This window comes from Dipodomys spectabilis, unplaced genomic scaffold (genome assembly GCF_019054845.1).
Source record: "Dipodomys spectabilis isolate Male_0828 unplaced genomic scaffold, ASM1905484v1 ptg000157l, whole genome shotgun sequence".
Classification (NCBI taxonomy): Eukaryota; Metazoa; Chordata; class Mammalia; order Rodentia; family Heteromyidae; genus Dipodomys; species Dipodomys spectabilis.
The window spans coordinates 18,720,917-18,740,492 of NW_024870834.1; the positions used below are offsets into that span (position 1 = coordinate 18,720,917).

General features: G+C 38.8%; 1 protein-coding gene across 3 annotated transcripts in view; it reads right to left on the reverse strand.

The window, feature by feature from the left end:
• Ttll5 (tubulin tyrosine ligase like 5) overlaps window positions 1-19,576 on the reverse strand; it is a 246,977-nt gene that overhangs the window by 194,788 nt on the left and 32,613 nt on the right. For all 3 annotated transcript variants that reach the window (XM_042692822.1, XM_042692821.1, XM_042692820.1), the window contains exons 7-10: window positions 19,223-19,305; window positions 11,231-11,300; window positions 10,684-10,768; window positions 758-859 (exon numbers count right to left, since the gene is read on the reverse strand). In XM_042692822.1, the coding sequence (XP_042548756.1) occupies window positions 758-859; window positions 10,684-10,768; window positions 11,231-11,300; window positions 19,223-19,305 (340 nt within the window). The remainder of the gene's footprint in view (window positions 1-757; window positions 860-10,683; window positions 10,769-11,230; window positions 11,301-19,222; window positions 19,306-19,576) is intronic.

Sequence of the window (19,576 nt, forward strand, 5' to 3'; positions counted from 1 at the left end):
CATGAATGAAGTTCTAGGTTCAATTCCTCAGTACCACATAAAACATAAAAAGCCCAAAGTGGCTCTGTGGCTCAAGTGATAAGAGTGCTAGCCTTAAGCAAAAGAAGCTCAGGAACAGTGCCCAGGCCCTGAGTTCATTGAAGCCCTAGGACTGGCAAAAAAGTCATCGCTGATCTTGTGTATCTATCCTTCATTTCTTAAGGTTAAGTTCCTAGAAATGGAACTACTATGTCAAAAGGTACAGCTATCTTCAAAGCTTCTGATATATGTTCCAAGTACTGAAACAATCTCATATCTTGACTTTTAAAATGTTCTGTATGTTGCTGGGTATTGGTGGCCCCTCACCTGTAATCCTAGCTACTCAGGAGGCTGAAACCTGAGATTATTGGTTCAAAGCTAGCCCAGGCAAGAAAGTCTGTGAGACTCTTATCTCCAATTAACCACCAAAAAGCTGAAAGTAGAGGTGTGGGTTAAGTGACAGAGCACTAGCCTTAAGCAAAAAAGTTCAAGGACAGTGCCAGGGCCCTAAGTTCAAGCCCCAGGACCAATAAACACACACACACACACACACACACACACACACACACACACACACACACACACACACACACACACACACACACACACACACACACACATGCTCCATGTATCTATTACACTGTCACTCATAACTCAAGTGAGAGACATTATGTTCCAGAGTCCTGTTAACTTTCCAACTCTCCAACACCTATATTTGAGTATTACTCCCAACTAGTACCTCACATAGTCTCCACTCTTCTTATTCACACTGTAGTTTGTAAGGTGCATGAACTGATTCCGAATGTTCTTTGCTCCTTGGTCATATCGTACAGTGGCAAACCTATAGGAAGGCAGAGGTTAAATGCCAAGAACAAGGTTTAAAAAAACACAGGCTGGAACTGACGATCAGTAAGATAACAACAAAGGAAGCCAACATCATTATCTAAATAATACTTATATTATTTATAATATATAATTTTTATATTATATATTATTATACTCAGTGCCAAAGTGCCAACTTCCATGCTAAGGGTTATATGTATAGTAGTTCTAAGTGTTTTATTGCAGCACATATTAATTCAATCCTTCAAATAACTTGATGAAATAGATCTTACTATATCTAATTTTTAAAATAAATGATATCTAAGTATGACCTAGAAATATTAAGTAACTTGCCCAAGATCACATGGACTCTAAAACCCAAGGTGTTAACTACAATGAGATACTGCTTCCCTTATACTGAATCTTAAAGTGATAGAAAGCATAAAACTTGGTAATGAAATTATTCACAACCTAGGGAACTATGTGTATAAGCATTAGCTCATCAAAGAATATCTATTCAGAGTCCATAAAGTAACTGTACTGTGACATTCTATGGGGAAAATGAACAAAAAAAAACAAAGGTAAGCTTATCAATTTGTACACTTGAAACTCACAGCTACAGAAAGAATAGAACTGATACATAATATTCAATTAAAAAGAACAACAATGGCAGGCAATACAAAACAGCATAAATACTAGCATAACATAAGAGACAAACTTCTGAACTTGGAATTAAGGCAAAAAATGGATTAAACATGGAGCCCACTGAAAACAGAGCAGCAATCTGACATCCTGGACTACTACTGTCAAAGAAAACCAAAGTATAAAAGATATGTGCCTGTCAAGGAAGTAAATAGGAAAAGAGAAAACTTTCCAGTGATGTTCAGTATGAACAAGAAGACACTCAAGGCAAATGACTATGGTAAATATCAACCCCTGTTTACATACCACTAGAACCGTATCACCCTTCCCTACAGTGGTTTTCCCCAAGAGGCATATCCAAGTGTGTGAGAAAAAAAAACCTGAAGGCCAGAAGTTTATTTTCACATGATTTACCAATTATTTACATATGCTTAACCCAGACTATGAAGTCAACATGAATTTTTACCACATTAAAAGTCAGCATTTAACATTTTTCCTATTCTCTATTTTTTCTCACCCACTCACTATCTCTGCTCTCTAATTTCCTGTACCAGAAACACACAAGCACAGAGAAATAAAAGTTAAAAACAAAACTAAGAAACTAAACAAACATGAGTCCAGGAAAAAAGTATGTGGTCAAAGAGAAATTCTGACCAGGCATAAATGGCTAAAGAACAAGAGTTTGATAAGCATTACATAATGGATTTTCCATAAACTTCCAAGAGCTATCATATAAGTTAGCCTTTACATTCCAATCTTCTTCTTACAGTGATTCTCCAAGTAGGTAGAGAAATGCAAATGGGGCCCAGGCTGACCCCAGAGGCTGCCTGCCACAACCAGACGTTACCTCACAGTAATATACCTCCTACCATCCTCTTCTTTCAAATAATGAGTTTGAAGGAGGGGAAAATGCTGCTTCAAGAAAGAGGCTCACTGAGTATCTGATCTAACCTGATTAACAGAAAGCAAGGCAAAAGCCCAGAATGACCTGGATCTGGTATTCAATACATCTGTCATTTGCATGGGCCTTTTTTAAAAGACAGGCATTCCTCTACCAAATCATTTCTCTTCCTCCTCATCTTCTTCCAGTGGAGCATTTTATTCTGAGCCCAGGATTTATTAAGTCAGAGTGGGCTTCTACTGTGTAGAAGCAGTAAGAATGTTAATGGAAAAGTGCCAAAAGGGGCAAATACACAGCACTCTGTATTCAATTTGGTCAAATGGACAATGTAGGAGGCCATAGAGAAGAAAGTTAAGGGTGTGTGTGCACCTGTCCTCTCAACTCAGTTAGCTTTTAAGAGTTTTCATTAAAATTATTATTAAACAGACCATAATCATCTCTGATCACTACTTTCTCTTATCTGGATGATACTACTTTTACTACTCTCAGATCTGGCTTACTTGGTTGTCAAGTTCTTATGACCTGATTAACCTACAAAAGTTTAAGGATTTTGTTATTTTTCCTTTAACGTGAGTCACTTGATCAATGCTTCTCTTTCAGCTCGGTGGCAGCTGGGCCTCTGTGTGTGTGTGTGGGGGGGGGGGGGGGGGGCCGAAGTGGTAGGGATTCCTAAAGCAGGAAGTACAGGAGGTTACCTAAGCAGGGCAATAGCTCTGAGTCTAAACCTACACAAGAAGAACATCTGAGTGGGAAAAGTGGCCTAACAAGGCCAAGAGATTGGCTACATACAAGAGAATTGAGTAAATAATATGTAGGAGATAATGGGAGACAGACATCTCACTGTTGAAGCAAAGAGATAAATATGGAAAGGAGAAAAACTAGAATGCACTCAGTTATTTTGAACTAGAATTGGAAGTACCAAGAAAAATTTTCAATGCATAAAGATACAAAAATAAAGATGTAAATGTGCTTATGTGTACATGTAAATATATACACATTTCCAAGTGTGTGCTTTGCAAAGCTTCTTAACAATGAACACATCTGGCAGCAAAAACTTGATTTCTAAATACTGTTCCCCTGGTCAAAGTAACTAGTGCTCCTTGGAGATACAATTGATTCCAATGACAGATAGGTCAGAGAAAGAACAAGATGGGCCTGAAACATTTTGTGCCCAGAGAATAAGAGTCATGTGTCATGTCAAAGAGGCACAAAAGACATCTAAAAAGGGTTTCCACTGTCCACATCTGAAGAAAATGGAGCACCAAAATAAATGATAGCAAAAGAACTATTAAATAAACTAGAAATCTTTGAAATATTGACAGAAACAATTGAATAAATGAGGGGAAAAGAAAGCTTTTCCTTGAAGTAAAATGTCAACTAATAATAGTAAAAGGAATGATGGGATTCGTAAAATCATCATTTGGCAATTCTCACTGCACTAACTGATTCAGGCAAAAATAATATCAATAGTTACTAAAAACTGTTGAGTGAAATGAGATTAAAAAATGAGACTTTACGTGGTTTCAAAGTCTCTCCTCATAAAACAGTAATTACAAAGAGAAAGACAAAATTGTTAGCTTTATAGTTGGGAAATCTCACAGATACCAATTTAATAAAGTGGTCAAACATCACTAAACATTACAAGTGCCATCAGATTTAAGTCAATGAGAGGAACTATCATTACCGTTGTGATATGTGGTCCAAAATGAATAATCTAACCTTAATCATGAGAAAAATCCAGACAAACATAAACTGTGGGACAATCTGCAACATAGGTGGCCTGTAATCTTCAAAAATTCTGAGGTCATGAAGTCACAGACTCAGGAACTGCTCCAGACTGAAGGAGTTTAGAGACTTAACAACTAAACATAACATTAATCCTTGATTTGTTCCTTTTGTTAGAATGAACATTAGGACAACTGCAGAGTTTAAATAGGTTCTCTATATGGAATCTTCATACTATTCTTACAGTTTTTCTTCAAGTTCAAAATGGTCTCAACATTAAAAATCTAAAAAAAAAAAATCAGAAAATAACTTCACAATAATAATTTAGATATTCAACTTCTCTTAATACCAGAAGATCTGGCATTGCATGTCAAGTACCTTTAGGTGGGATAGGTGCTTTCCCATTCTTCTGTCTCCACCTGGCCAACTTCCTTCAGGAAATGTATTGTGAACAGTTAGGTTTGGGAACTTTAAATTAGATCTTCACATATTATCACATTTTATTCTATTTAGGTCTGAAAACGTCAACACAATTTTTTATTATCAACAAACTAAAAGAGATAAATTCACTAGGTAGTCCAGGACCAAGTTGGCAAATACTTGTCCCAACACAACTAAAATTTACATGATGAACTGAGTATTCAATCTCTTTGAGATCAAAATTTAAATCAAAAAAGCAACACAACAGAATTTCAGTCTTGGCCTTTAAACAAATGGGGAAGAATGTATATTGCATAAATCTAAGCGCTAGATACAATTTTGCAACCTGATGACAAATATGGATTGCAATTTTTATGACAAAAAATTATCCTACCTTTCCATCCAGTTCTTGGGATTACAATCCAGGACCTCAGGAATACTAGGCAAGTGTTCATTACTGAGTCATACTCCAGCCCTAACAAATTCTTTAACCAAAAGTTACACTCTTTGCTTTCTAATATTTCTCACTTAGAATCAAGACAACAGTAATAATCTGTCTAAAATTCAAGTGTGTATAACAAAAGGATTTCAATGTCAGGCACATACATACAGGTAATCCTTGACTTAGGACTCTTTGACTTACAATTCTTCTACTTTATGATGTACAAAAGTGATGCACATGGATAGGGATGGGTGAGATGGGGGAGAATGATCAAGCTGCTTTGTATTCATAAACTCACATGTTGAATTGAAAGCTCTTTTATAATAGCTTTTAATTTTTAATAAAAATTATAATTTTTGAAAATTGATGCACATTCAGGAGAAACCATACTTTGATCTAGGGTAGTGACAAGTACTATGATACTCCCTCACAATGCTAAGCAAAAAAATAAGCCATAGCTCCCAGTCACATACCCAATCAATAAGATAACTACCCACACTCAACAGAAATATGTTAATAAGCCAGGGTATTGAGTGGGTTAGGCATGTTAAGTGGTGTTTCCAACTTATGATGGGTTTTATCAGAACACGTCTTCATCGTAGTCGAGAAGTATTTATAATAGGTACTGATAAATGAAAGGGCCCCTGAAGACCAAGGGTATGGGTCAAGGGGTAGATGGTCTGCCTAGCAAGAAGGAAGGAAGAGTCATCTGAATTGCTTGTTGCATAATCTTTACCTATGCAGAACCAAAAGGGGGACTGTCAAGCTCAGAATTAGTAGGGCCCCGCCGGTGCTGGTGGCTCACGCCTGTAATACTAGCTACTCAAGAGGCTGAGATCTGAGGATCTCGGTTCAAAGCCAGCCCGGACAAGAAAGTCCATGAAATTCTTATCTCCCAATAAACCACCAGAAAACAGGAAGTGGTACTGTAGCTCAAGTGGTAGAGCACTAGCCTTGAGCTGAAGAGCTGAGGGACAGCGCTCAGGTCCAGAGTTCAAGCTCCATGACCGACAAAAAAAAAAAAAAAAAAAAATTAGTGGAACCCTGGAAACTCTTTCCCTACTCAAAACCTATTTTGTTCCTCTAAGAACCTGACACCATTAGTCTTATGTATGGTCAGACTCCCAGGAAGGCTAGATGTAGAGATAGTGATGCATTCTCTTCAGTAGTTCTATTTTCTTATACTTGGTACAAATGTACAGAGAGAAGAGGAAGGCCGCCTGTGAAGACCCTACTTGTGGCACTTGAGTTATCTTGCAACAGGTGTAGTCACTCTAAGCCAGAGAGGCTTGGGTGATAAGACTGCACCTCAGGGAACCTTGCCAGGAGCAACTGAGTTCATCCTAGCCTGACCCAGAAAAATTGTATGGAGGAGAACAAGAGGCCCATGAGCCTCTGATCTGCTGTCAACCAGCTGCAGCAGTGAGGCTGCCAAATAGCTGCAGTGACTGGGCAGTGCTCTGCTGAGCCGTCTGGGAGGGGATTACCAGCCTGATCCTGGTCTTCAGAGCCAGAAATGACTCAAACTTCACAAACAGCAAGGGCCTGCCAAAGAGAGTGACAATGAGCACTGGAAAGGGTTTCTCCCCCTTGCTGATGTCTCTTCTCCCCACTTGCTGCTGTGGCAGATTCTGGACAGTGTGCAGCCCGTGAGGTAATCTGAATTCCTTGGCAACCAGCAAGTACCTGAATTCTTTCAAAACCACAGGAATCCAGCAGAGAAAAGGTAAATATCCCTGCGGAGCCAGTGTTAATTAGCAAGAAAGGCTACTGAAGAAGGAACTGGGGGTTGGGAGGAAGGAAAGGCATTACAAATGCTTTGGGGTCTTTTCTGCATTTCCACTGAAAAATATGGCTGAGGCAGAAAAGAGGCAGGGCTGATGGGGCCTGTACAAGGTCCTCTCCTTCCACTCCATCGTGGGTACAACATGCAATGTTCATATTTCTCCTGTGAGGACTTTTATGGCCCAAGGTGCTAGTGCTACTTATCTTTAGGGCTCTGACAACACATATGGTTTTCAACTTAACTTTGTTTTCATTTTTTAACTTTTTATTTTTCCTATTTCAGTGCAAATTTGGCTATTAGCTTTGACTCAAAAACGACGTTGTCAAATTATTTAAACCCCATATTGGATCCACATAAAGCTGTAAAATCCAGGACCAGGTCTTTCTGAACTCCACTTCTGACAGGAAAAAGACTCCACCATTTTGGTGAACACACTACCCTCTCTGAAAACCTAGTGTCCCCTGCTGGTGCAAAATAGCAATATGCACAGGGATTCAAAAGCAGGGTGAACCCCTGATTAACCATCTCTAGGACCATAAGACACCAAATCCAAATACCAAAAAGGCAGCTTCACTTTTAACACCTCTTTGATATGTAACTCACATATAAAAAATATGAGATGGGCTCAGTGACACACAATTGTAATTCTACCTTTGCAGGAGAAATAGATGGGAAGATTATTTTCTTGAGGCTAGCCCAGACAAAAAGTTCAAAACTCTATAAAATAGGGGCTGGGAAGGTGGCTCAGTGGTAGAGCACTCTTGCATGCATGAGGCCCTGGGTTCGATTCCTCAGCACCACATAAGCAAAAAGAAAAAAAAAGCCGGAAGTGGCGCTGTGGCTCAAGTGGTAGAGTGCTAGCCTTGAGCTGAAGAGCTAAGGGACAACGCCCAGGCCCAGAGTTCAGGCCCCACGAACGGACCCCCCCCAAAAAAAACTCTATAAAATAACCTAAAGCAAAAAGGATAGTGGTATGGCTCAAGTGGCAAAGCACATGCCACAAGTTCAAGGCCCTGAGTTCAAACCCTACTATACCTATACTTATCTCCCCTACCCCCACAAAAAAAAAAGGTGAGGGATCTCCTACTTTCTATGTGAATAAAATAGGGACTTTGTAAATTTATAAAGATTTAAATTCTTAATCTACACAGAAAATACAATCTTTAGTATCAAAAGTAAATAATTTTTACAAAATAATCTATTTCACATAACACCCTTGTAAAATGAATCTTCTGTCACCTAGCATTAATTTGAAGCCTCTAAAAGAAACAATACCATTTAAGAACCTTCCTAATTGTTTTTGTTTCCAATTCTGTCTCTTTAAGAAAGATCTGGTTTTGTCTCAAAGTAAAAATACATAGTGATCTGGTCCTGAACCCATTTTCAGTTACATCTATACAAAGCACATGTGACCCGAGATTACAGAAGCTAAGATCTGCAAGAGCTATAGAATATCATTGAATGTAATGACAAGTTGAGCACACTCAAGAGGACTGAAACAAAGCAGGTGAGTGCCAAGATACACAGTGAGTAATGACATGGGAACTCAGGCACATTGAAATTACTACACAGAACACTGTACCTTTCAGGACTGTAGCAAATAGCCTATTTTACTGTGGTGCACTCTCCTTTGAGAAAAACTTTATAGAGTCACCTATATTTCATGTAAACCTAACCAAGGCCCTGAAATTTTATGTTCTTTTGGTTCACTATGATCTAAAAGTTCTTTTCCTAATTATTCTGGAAAAAAAGCATCCTTTCATTACATATGTATACACATACACACACACACACACAAATTCCTACTAGAAACGAGTTGCTCAATTCAGTAGGCTGGGCCATACAACATATAAGTAATAAAGCATTTGTACATACGTAATAAATTCTATAATAAATGTTAGTACTGCTCCCATTTTGTGTTCTGAACCATAAAGGCCTTAAAATTATGCCAAATTTAACCACCAGGGGTGAGGCTATTGCTTGAAAAACAGTGTTCATAAGTAAGCTTGCTGTCTCTTTTCTATTCCAGCAGTTTGATTTGTGGCAGGATACAATTAGCTCCCTACCAGGTCAGAGGACACAAACTGCGAAGAGGATGGGTGAAAAGAAGAATGAAGAAGCTCATGATACAGGAGTAGGAAAGTCTGAAATTACAAAACTATAATCCCCAGCATCGCACATATCTGAGAAGAAATTAGGGATATATTTTACCTTCTTTATGTTCTTCTAGATAATGTAGGAAGTTGGCTTTTATAATTCGTCTTATTAGTACTTCCAAGTATGAGAGCACATGTGTCTATAAACACTACTGTAAACCTGTTTCCTATTAAGAGCTGATTAGAGTTAATAGTTCATGCTTGTATGCCCTGGTCTAGGCCTTTTCGTAACAACTGAGAACCATCTTAAGTGTTCCCTTCTCAATTTTCAAGAGATAAGAGTCTAGAACTATGGAGTTTCCTTAGTCTCTGGCATTTCCAGGGCTCAAACTCAAATCTTGGTTAAGAATATGTCAGAACTTAGAAATGCTGTCATTGCCACCTAGAGGTGAAGGGAAGACATGGCTCAACCAGCTACAAGCATTGCTTAGTCTCCTCTGGCTTTGATCCTAGTCATAAACAACAAATGAGATTGTATATATTCGGTTAAAAATAAAGAAGAAAAGAAAACACAATAGCTGTCAGCATACAATAATGCGTCAAAACTCATATTCACAAGTAGAGACTGCTAACATTATGTGAGGACAGAAAGTATTTTATTAATCACCTGTACATAAATAGCTAGTCCTCTTGTACCTACGTACCTCCATCCTCAAGGTGTATTTTCTAAAATACAGCAACATGGGGCTGGGAATGTGGCTTAATGGTAGAGTGCTTACCTAGCATGCATTTAGTTCTGGGTTCAATTTCTCAGTACCACATAAACAGAAAAAGCCAGAAACAGCACTGTGGCTCAAGTGGTAGAGCACTAGTCTTGAGCATAGAGACTCAGGGACAGATCCCAGGCTCTGAGTTCAAACTCCAGGACTGGCAACAATTAAAAAAATAAAAATAAAATACAGCAACAAGCAGAATCATGGTATTCTACTATGTCTTGACTGCTCATTTCCTTGACTGCTAGGGTCTTACCACATCAAGACTATGACACGTAAGAGAACACCAAGGCTAACTAAAAATAAAAATTTGTCAGAAAAAAGAACATAACATAGCCAGTTATGTACACATGAATAGACTTAATGAAAACAGTCACCATAAAATTATCTGGATACAGGAAACAAATCTCCAAATTTTAATCAACTAAACTTTTTTATATGTCACACTACTTTGAGATATACAAAGTAACCTAATGAAAAACAGAGTAACATACACACAAACTCTGCAAAGCATATAACTAGCACATTAAAGTGAGAAAAGTAGCTATTCCTCTCCTAACAGTGAGAGACCATGACAGTGCAGTCATCAAGTTCTAATCCCAGGTCTACTCCACACAGCTATGTGAGCTAAGTCACTTCAAGTCCTTTCATGTCTCTTTTACTACAGAAATGTATCATCTATAAGGTTATTTTTGAGGCATAAAATAAATGTCTGGCATATGACAAATGAATAAATGTGAGATGATAGAGATCTAAAAACAATGTTAAGTTTTCTTAGTGCTCTGAGGTCTTCATAACAATTTTCACTGCTTGAAAATAACCTATGACCTAGATTACTAGTAAAGTGTGTGTTTACACACATTTTGTGTAGATGCAGGTGAGATTGTAGAGACTGTAGAGTACCAGACTGCTTTCTGTCATTTGAAGCCCACCTAAGCATACTCTCATTTTCCTGAGTTCAACAAGGCAGAAAGAACAGCCTGATGTTAGAAACCACTTTAATGGGTGCACTCTAATATGCCCACCCAAACCCTCCACCAAAAATCAAAGTCTCTTACCTAGCCAATCCTTCTTCATAGAGATAGATGACAAGAGGATCATAGGAAGTCACGAGCACATAGAGGCGCACGTCAAACTTGAAGTCTAGAAAAAAAGTTTGCATTCACAGGAAAAACTATGTTTGTGTCTGTTTTCTGTCAGAGAATGAAATGGACAATGTAACCAAAAACATTGAAAGAATGAACATTCCTCTTCATATGAAGTATACTCTACCCATACACCTTGCCTTTGAGAATAAAGAAGTATACTATATAATTTTGTTATATATATAGTACATCATACTACAATATATAATTTCTGTATCTATATTATATAGTTGTGTGTGTGTGAGTAAGAGTGAGATTAGGGAGCCTATAAAGCATTTTTTCTTATTTTATCACTTTTAGTCTTCAAAATATTCCTTAGTGGTAAGTAAGGAAACAGTTTCTGGAGCCACAGTTGTCAAGAATTTCATGCTAGCTTTAAAAAGATTTACAGAAATTATGGAAAAGTTAAAAGTTTAGCAAGATCTAGCCCGATCTAGTCAAGAGTGGAATCACAACTCACCATCTATGAGCAGGGGGTTGTTAATATAACGGGAGACCAGGATATTCTCTTCCAGGGAAATCTGGTTTGGCTATTGAGTAAACAGAATGAAAAGGAAAAAAAATGCAAAGGAATTCTAATTTACATAAGGGAGCAAAGTTCTTAACTTTTTAAGAAATAATGTGGAAACCAAAACTTTAGGAATAGTTTTCCTCTATGGAACCCAAAATAATCAATTGACCTGGTAATCTAACCTCTTCTATAAACACTGAGAGTATTCAATTACAATGGGAGGAAATAAACGTATATAGCACCTTTCAAATAACAAATACAGCCTAACTCTTATAGATGTAAGTCTACATATATATGTATGTATACTTTAAGTTGCTTGTTAAGAAAATAAGAGCAACTTACAAAATGAAAACATTTTTCTTCAAAAATATACAGGGCTGGGAAGGTGGCTCAGTGGTAGAGCACTTGCCTTGCATGCATGAGGCCCTGGGTTCGATTCCTCAGCAGCACATAAGCAGGGGAAAAAAAAGCCGGAAGTGGCGCTGTAGCTCAAGTGGTAGAACGCTAGCCTTGAGCTGAAGAGTTGAGGGACAGCGCCCAGGCCAAGTTCAGGCCCCACGACCAGACCCAAAAAAAAATTTTTTTTTAAATGTAAAGAACAATGTAAGTTTAAAAGTACTACCACTATTCTTAAATGCAGGTTCTCCTTACATTGTTTGGAGAGAATGTAGAGATCTACCAAGAATCCTAGAGTTTCCTCTGGGTATTTGCTTAATTTACTTAAAGGCATTTGCTAAGCAACTGTCTGAAAGGGAAAAAAAGTTGTTTATACAATAAATAGTGAATGATGATGGTCACTCTATAAGGAAGGCACTGGGGACACAATGATAAGAAAAACAGACCCAATCTCTACCTGCACAGAGATTAGCTTTAGTGGTTCCTATCCCCAAGGAGTTTAATACAATATAAAGAACACAAAGCAGCAATTCTGCAAATATAAGATGTTAAGTTGCAAAGTGGGTTAGTCAGGAAGGCTTACTCAGGGAAAGCTTGGCCTGAAATGTAGGTGCAGAAATGCTTGTCAAAAGCTATCAGGTAGATACATGGTGAGAAAGCCAGGAGGTCATTTTGGATGAAGAAGCAGATTCTCATGCCTGGGGCTAAAAGACTGAACTGGCAAATAATGGACAGAATGATTATACAAATCGCACAGAAAGACTCCACTGATGAAAGGAGATGAATCCCCAGGAAGGGGAGTTTAGATTTAACAAAATGGAAAGCATCAATTTATTGTAGATTATAGATTAAGGAAACAGTGAGATTAAGACTTCTGAAACAGAACTGGAGGCATAGTTTATTAATAGAGTGACAGCCTAACAAGAGTAAGACTTTAAGTTCAAATGCTAGGCAGAAGGAAAAGGAAAGGAAGCTTCTAAAACATAACAAAGCCATATGTGATTATACTAGCACAGAGAAATCAGCTGCAAATCAATGTTTTCAGAGCAAAGGGGATTCAAAACAGAAATGGCAACTATAAAAATTATGATGTTAACTATGACAGCAGTTCAAAAGTAACAATATTTGCAGAACCAATTAAAATTCTATAAATTTACTATCTTCCAAAGCTATTGTAAGTCTGTCACAAGTATTATTTCATGTAATCCTCACAAAACCCAGGAGGCAGGTAATTACCATCAGATTTTACAGATGAGAAAAGAATAAGATATGTTAGAGAGCTACTAAAAATCATACAGCTAATAATCAATAAAGCAATGGAACACAGGAAATCTCTCAGAGGCATCACTTTTTTTTTTTTTTTTTTGCCAGTTCTGGGGCTTAAACGCTGGGCCTGGGCACTGCTCCTGGGCTCCTTTTTGGCTCAAGGCTAGCAGGCTAGCACTCTCCCACTTGGGCCATAGCACTGCTTCCAGCTTTTTCTGCAATTAACTGGATATTAGACTAACAGATGTACATGCCCAAGATGGCTTCGAACTGCAATCCTCAAATCTCAGCCTCCTGAGTAGCTAGCATTACAGGGGTGAGCCACCAGCACCCAGCTCAGATGCTATACTTTTAACCACTATTCATAGTTCTCAATATTCTGACCCAAAGTATGTGTCTCCAAATTTCTAGTTTTTCTTTGTAATAAAGCATTTCCTATCCGAAATACTACATAATTTTATGATCCATGGCATATTCACAACCACAATGATCAAGTCTGCAATTAGGATAATGAGATTCCCCTCATTTCCCACTGTTGTTATCTCAAAGTCAGACCACAGCTTTTACAAGCCTTCTCCATGTATTATATGAACACAATGACATCAGTACTGATTCATCTCTAATGGAATCAGCCATCCATACCATTTCCTGATGCCCTTAGATTTCTTGATCAGATTCTCGCAAGTAGTATCTTACATCCTAAGAACTGATGTAATCACTTTCAAAGCAGTAAAGCTACAGGCTGTAATCCAACACTGAAATTAATCACAGTTGTGTTCCAATTGAGCAACAACTATTGGCTAAAACAGATATATGACCATTCAACTGTCCTCTGTACCAGAGAATATACTGGGAGTGGTTTCCACTCTGTAACGTCTGCTGCCCATGTCCATTTCCTCTCTCCCTTCCTCATCACATACACAATCATCCACTGAATTGTGCAGAACATAAACCAGAGTATTACTTGGCAACTTTAACATTTGTTTTAATGTCTTTACCTCTCATTTCTATCTGCATTAGGAATTAAACTGTAAGATTAAAAACAGGTGGGTATGGTTTCTTTACTTAGTGTTGTACATTGAAGAGCCACTACTAATAAAAGCTTGTTTATATATTTTAGCCTATTTCATCAATCCCTAATGAACTGATTCTAAGTTATTTCAATTTTGAAATTTCCTTCCAAAGAAAGCTAAAAGCCAGATGCTGGTGGCTCACACCTATAATCCTAGCTACTCAGGAGGCTGAGATCTGAGGATCATGGCTCAAAGCCAGCCTGAGATGGCAAATCTGTGAGACTCTTATCTCTAATTAACTACCAGAAAATCAAAAGTGATGTTGTGGCTCAAAGTGGTAGAGTGCTAGCCTTGAGCAAAAGAGCTCAGGGACAGTGCCTGGGCCTCAAGTTCAAGTCCCATGACCACCAAAAAAAGGCTAAAGTGGGAAGCAGAGTTGTCATGGAAGATGTAAACATCTCCTTTCCTAAATTAAATCTGGTTAAGTTACTGTAGAGTAGAAGAATGCAATGGTATCTATGCAGTTCTAATTACTAAATTCACTTCAACATGCTACACTACATGCCATTCTACTTAGAGTAGAGCAGTGAGTTATAACAACAATATATAAGAATTAGGAAAACAAAAAAATTAGGGGAAATTCTTAAAAGGTTTTAAGTATAAAATAAAATTTAAAAAAAAAAAAGGTTTTAAGTAATGATAGCACATCACAGACAGCTGTTGAATGATAAGAGGAGAACATAAAAACATAAAAAAAAGAAGAAACAAGAGTATAAAATTATATTAGTAAGTACAGCAGTGGACAGAGTGATCAAACACTGATAGTTCACAACCTTGGGACGTGTATTACTTTACTATGCATCATGTGTGAGAGGGTTGTTTGAAGTGGACTTCCATAAGCAAACTCACATCTTCATCAGGAAATACTGTGTCTTTACCCATTGTTTTGAATCTACTGAATTGGAAAATGATGGTACTAAGTCAGGTTACTTAAGGAGCTGGGCAACCAGATTTCTTTGCTCCTTTATGCTGTATTTGTAGAGTTAAAGAATTCTTAAGAGGTCCTATCAGCCAACCAACCAGTGCTTCCCTTGGTGGAGTTCAAGCTGCTCTGTTCAGTTATTACTTAAGAGTAATACTTTTTATATCCTTTATCCTAGTCTCCTTATGGTAAAAGTTGCTAGTTTCCTATGAGTTATGACTGCTACAGGAAATTTTTACTAAGAGGCCTTCTCATGACAATGAAAAACCAAGAGAAAAATGTCAACCCTCACACCTAACTCCATCCCTTCCTCACTCAGCCACACAAGTTCTACATACAGACCTTGTGCCTGAGCAATCTTCCCTCCCCCTCAAATCTAAAAGGAGAGCAGGCAGCAGCCTGGAAAGAGTTACTTCATCCAGTTGGCTAATAGGTCACATATTCCATGGGAAAAGATCCAGGTATGGAAAAGAGGGAATGGTTAGGCCTTCTGTGTAAGAAAAAAGAGCAGTACTAGCAACATGGTTTGCAGGTCTGGGTAAAAAGTGATAAAATTCCAGTTTGGGGGTGAAATGAACTATGTCCCCCATAGGTTCACATGCTGCCAGCTCTCCTCTGCCTGCTGGCATCTTCCCAGGCTTCTGTCTGGCACCTCCACTAAATACCTAAAAGAATCAGATTCATTCCAAAGCTTCACCAAGGAGGGAGGAGAAAGGCAAAAAGTCCTGCCAAGTACTTTGATCTATGCAGGGGGTCTCAAGAGATTCCTCCCAGGGAGAGGTGGGAGGGAGAAAGAGATTCAGACAAAGCCTGCCAAATGTGCATTCCCTAAAGACATGTCATTCCCTTTATGAGTTCCAACATCAGCGAGGAGTTAGGGCACAGGGTTCCCAGCCCCACAAGGAAAGCTTTAGTTTTCTATTCTTTATGATGTTAGCTTTAGAAGAATGGATCATGAGGGCAAAAGAGCATTCCAAAAGAAAAAAGTCCCAGATGTGCTAGGAATAGATCCTTTTCTTTTTGACTCATGTCTAAGAAAAAAAAAGCAAATCTATCCCAGAGTTGATTTTCAATAGCAATTCTATTTGGCAGCTAAAACCCTAATCCAAACTAGTGCTGTCCATGAGATTCAAACAACACTGAGCTCCTGGCACAGAGCTGAAAGGAAGGCTGTTGGACAGGAGCCTCACGCCAGAGTCAGATGGACAGAAGACAGAGCCAAGGCATATGACCAGGTTTTAGGTCACATGAGATCTGGTACAAAATAACCTTAATAGTAACCCAGGCCAGGTGACAGAACTTATAACTGGGGCCTGGAGTCCAGTGGTTGTTCACTGGAACCAGAGCCCCAATTCATCCAGTATGAAAGGTCTGGCCATCATTGTTTATCATCCAGTTTTGGGGTTTTTTTTGGTTGGTCCTGGGGCTTGAACTCTTGGCCTGTGCGCTGTCCCTCGGCATTTCAGCTAAAGATGAGTGCTCCATCACTTTAGCCACAGTACCACTTCTAGTTTTCTAGTGGTTTATTAAAGATAAAAGTCTCACCGACTTTCCTGCCCGGGCTGGCTTTGAACCATGATCCTCAAATCTCAGCCTCCTGAGTAGCTAGGATTACAGGCATGAGCCACCGGTGCCCGACACCATCTAATTTTGAGTCCAGGATCTGCCAAGTTGAAAAGCCCCTCAGAAAGCTCATTTCTGCACACATAGGAAACAGCTCAATGAGAAAGGTAATTGAAGAATTTAAGATGGTGTATTGACCACACCCACAACATATCTACCCCCACTTACCTTTCCTGTCCAGAGTTCTACTCGAAGAACAGAAAGGGTATTTTCAAAAGAATGAAATGATAATAAGGCCAGAAAAAAAAGCAAAAGGAGCCAGAATAGACCAAAAATTTAAAGAAGTCCTGAAAAACAGCTAGCAGATGGAATCAGGTTGAAAAACCAGAGCTGAGGAAGCCCTAGCTCAAATATGGAGGGGGAGGGCTCCTGAGCCCTTGCAAAGGTACAAGCTTGGCCATACAAGCTGGGTAAGAAGTAGGGCAGGCCAAGAAACACACATCAGATCATCATCTGGGATATCGAGCAGTGGGCCTTCTCTAAGCACCCAAGTGGCAGCTATACTTTGAGGATCAAACCTAATGATGCTCTGGGAAGCATCCCTTGTGTGGTTGCAGGGATCTCATGGAGGAGAGAAGAACCTAAGCTTACTCTGTCCCCAACAAACACTAAAAAGAAAAGAGAGGAAAAATATGCATAGGAAGAAACTCATCAAGCTCCCCTACGGTCATGAGGCCCATCTGTCTTGGCAAAATAGAAGAGGCAGGCTCTTCAACCACATTCTCAACTCCATCTATAAGTGAACATGCTGTGCTCTTACAGAAAATGCCCCATCAGTCTCTGATCCAGGAAGGGGCTGTCCTCTCATCCAGGAAGGGGCTGCCAGGGAAAGAGTTTTACATGGCCATACAGAAATCCAAACCAACCCACCAGTTTCAGTCTAGTCTGATTCATAAATATGGCCTAACACCTAAGAATTAGCAGAATTAAGATGATCCAATAGCAGGAAGAAAGCCAACACCCAGAAAATTCAAGAACAGAAGGGTACTTTAAAGGCATGTTTTCCTCAGGGAAACAGGCAGGCAAACTGCATCCATTAAGCAATAACAGACCATTATCTGCAAGTAAAAATAAAAATAAAATTTAAAAAGTTTCTGGCAACCAAAGTGTGATAGTATAAATATCCACTGCAAGATAACAAAATGGACAGAGCTAAAACTGGTGATTCAAAAGATAAAGGTATGAAAAGGCTGAAGAATGAAAACTAAGGAAGAAAAAAAAAAAAAAGCAAACACAAAAAGTCCCAAAGTATCTAAAAAAGGAGTTCCAAAAGTGGAGACAGAGATAGTACGAGGATAATTTTCCTCAAGCTGAAGAAAAACAAAACAAAACAAAACAAAAACAAACTCTTAGATGGGTCCATTAAATATCCAGAAGAGGGCTGGGAAGGTGGCTCAGTGGTAGAGTACTTGCCTTGCATGCCTGAGGCCCTGGGTTCGATTCCTCAGCACCACATAAGCAAAAAGGAAAAAGCCGGAAGTGGCCCTGTGGCTCAAATGGTAGAGCGCTAGCCTTGAGCTGAAGAGCTGAGGGACAGCGCCCAGGCCCAGAGTTCAGGCCCCATGACCGGACCCCCGCCCAAAAAAATAAATAAATATCCAGAAGAAAAAAAAGGGGGAAAAAAGAGGGGGAAAAAGGACTAGACCTATATACAAATTTCAGAATCCCAAATGCTGTAGGGTCTGAGGTTTTTACTTTAAATGTTTTTATTCAACTTATAACACAGAAAACTGAGTCATAGTTACTGAAGAGTTTGTTTTTGGTTTTTGGGTTTTTTTGCCAGTCCTGAACTCATGGGCCTGGGCACTGTCCCTGGGTTTTCTTTTGCCATAGTACCTCTTCGGGCTTTTTCTGTTTAAGTGGTACTAAGGAACTGATCTCAGGGTATCATGCATGCTTAGCAAGCACTCTACTACTAAGCCACATTTCCAGCCCTACTGAAGAAAACTGTAAATGTTATAACCCTTTAAAATATTGAAAAAAAAACTTCAGCAGATATAGAATGTGGAAGAGCACAGAGGCAGATAGGAATACAATAAATGTCAGGCTGGAATTACCAAACACTATGTAAATTGAGAAAGGAAGAAGCATAAATCATCAATGTCAACTAACTATTGGGGAAAGTCTAGAGAATGAGGCGTTTTATGTACTTTGCATAAATTACTTAGTACTGTGTATCAAATTCTAAAACAATGTTGAATGAAAATTTTGCAAAGAACTAAGACACTGATGTTTTCTAAAAAGGGGGAGGAGAATAGGAAAGAAGGGAAGGGAAAGCAGAAAGAAGGAACAAGAGCAGAACAATAACAACACCTCAAAAGAAAATTTTGCTCACTAATTGAAAGCAGGAACCCAAAGTTGTGCTCAACTAAAGGTGCATGCTACCAATTAATGCCAGTGCTGAAGAACTAACAGTGATATATACAGAAGCAGAAGACACCTCTTTTCTGTGGACACAAAAGCTGCCTTCCCCCAGATATGACCAAGTGACTTTCTGCCATGGAGGAAATGTTATGGCACAGGAGAAGGTCACTAGCAGTAGGGTAAACAATAGACCTTGCACAGCCATTCTCAATTCTGAATCAGACATCAGAAGGGACTATTATTCTTAAGGGGAAGGATCCACAAGACTACCAGGTCTGCCATCTTCTACATACTTACATTGTTGATCAAGTAGACGCCACGCCCTCTAGAAGAGGCCACTGGTTTAACTATCCAAGGTCCCCGATCCTTTGAATATGAATCTGCTCAAAATATTGGGAAATAAAACAAGAGAAAAAGCAAGACAAAGAAGGAATGTGAGGTTATTATCTTAAATTTCAAGAATGATTATTATCTTTAGGTAACTAAAACCTTCAAAACTTCTAGCAGGAGGGCAGCAACTAAAAGTACCTGTATTTTTGGACTAACCTTGAAAGGAAAGGTAGGGACTGGGGGAGAAGAGGAGGAAATGAAACAACAGCAAGTTCAAGGCTAACTTGGGCTACGGAAACAAAATGCAAAAACAGAAGTTCT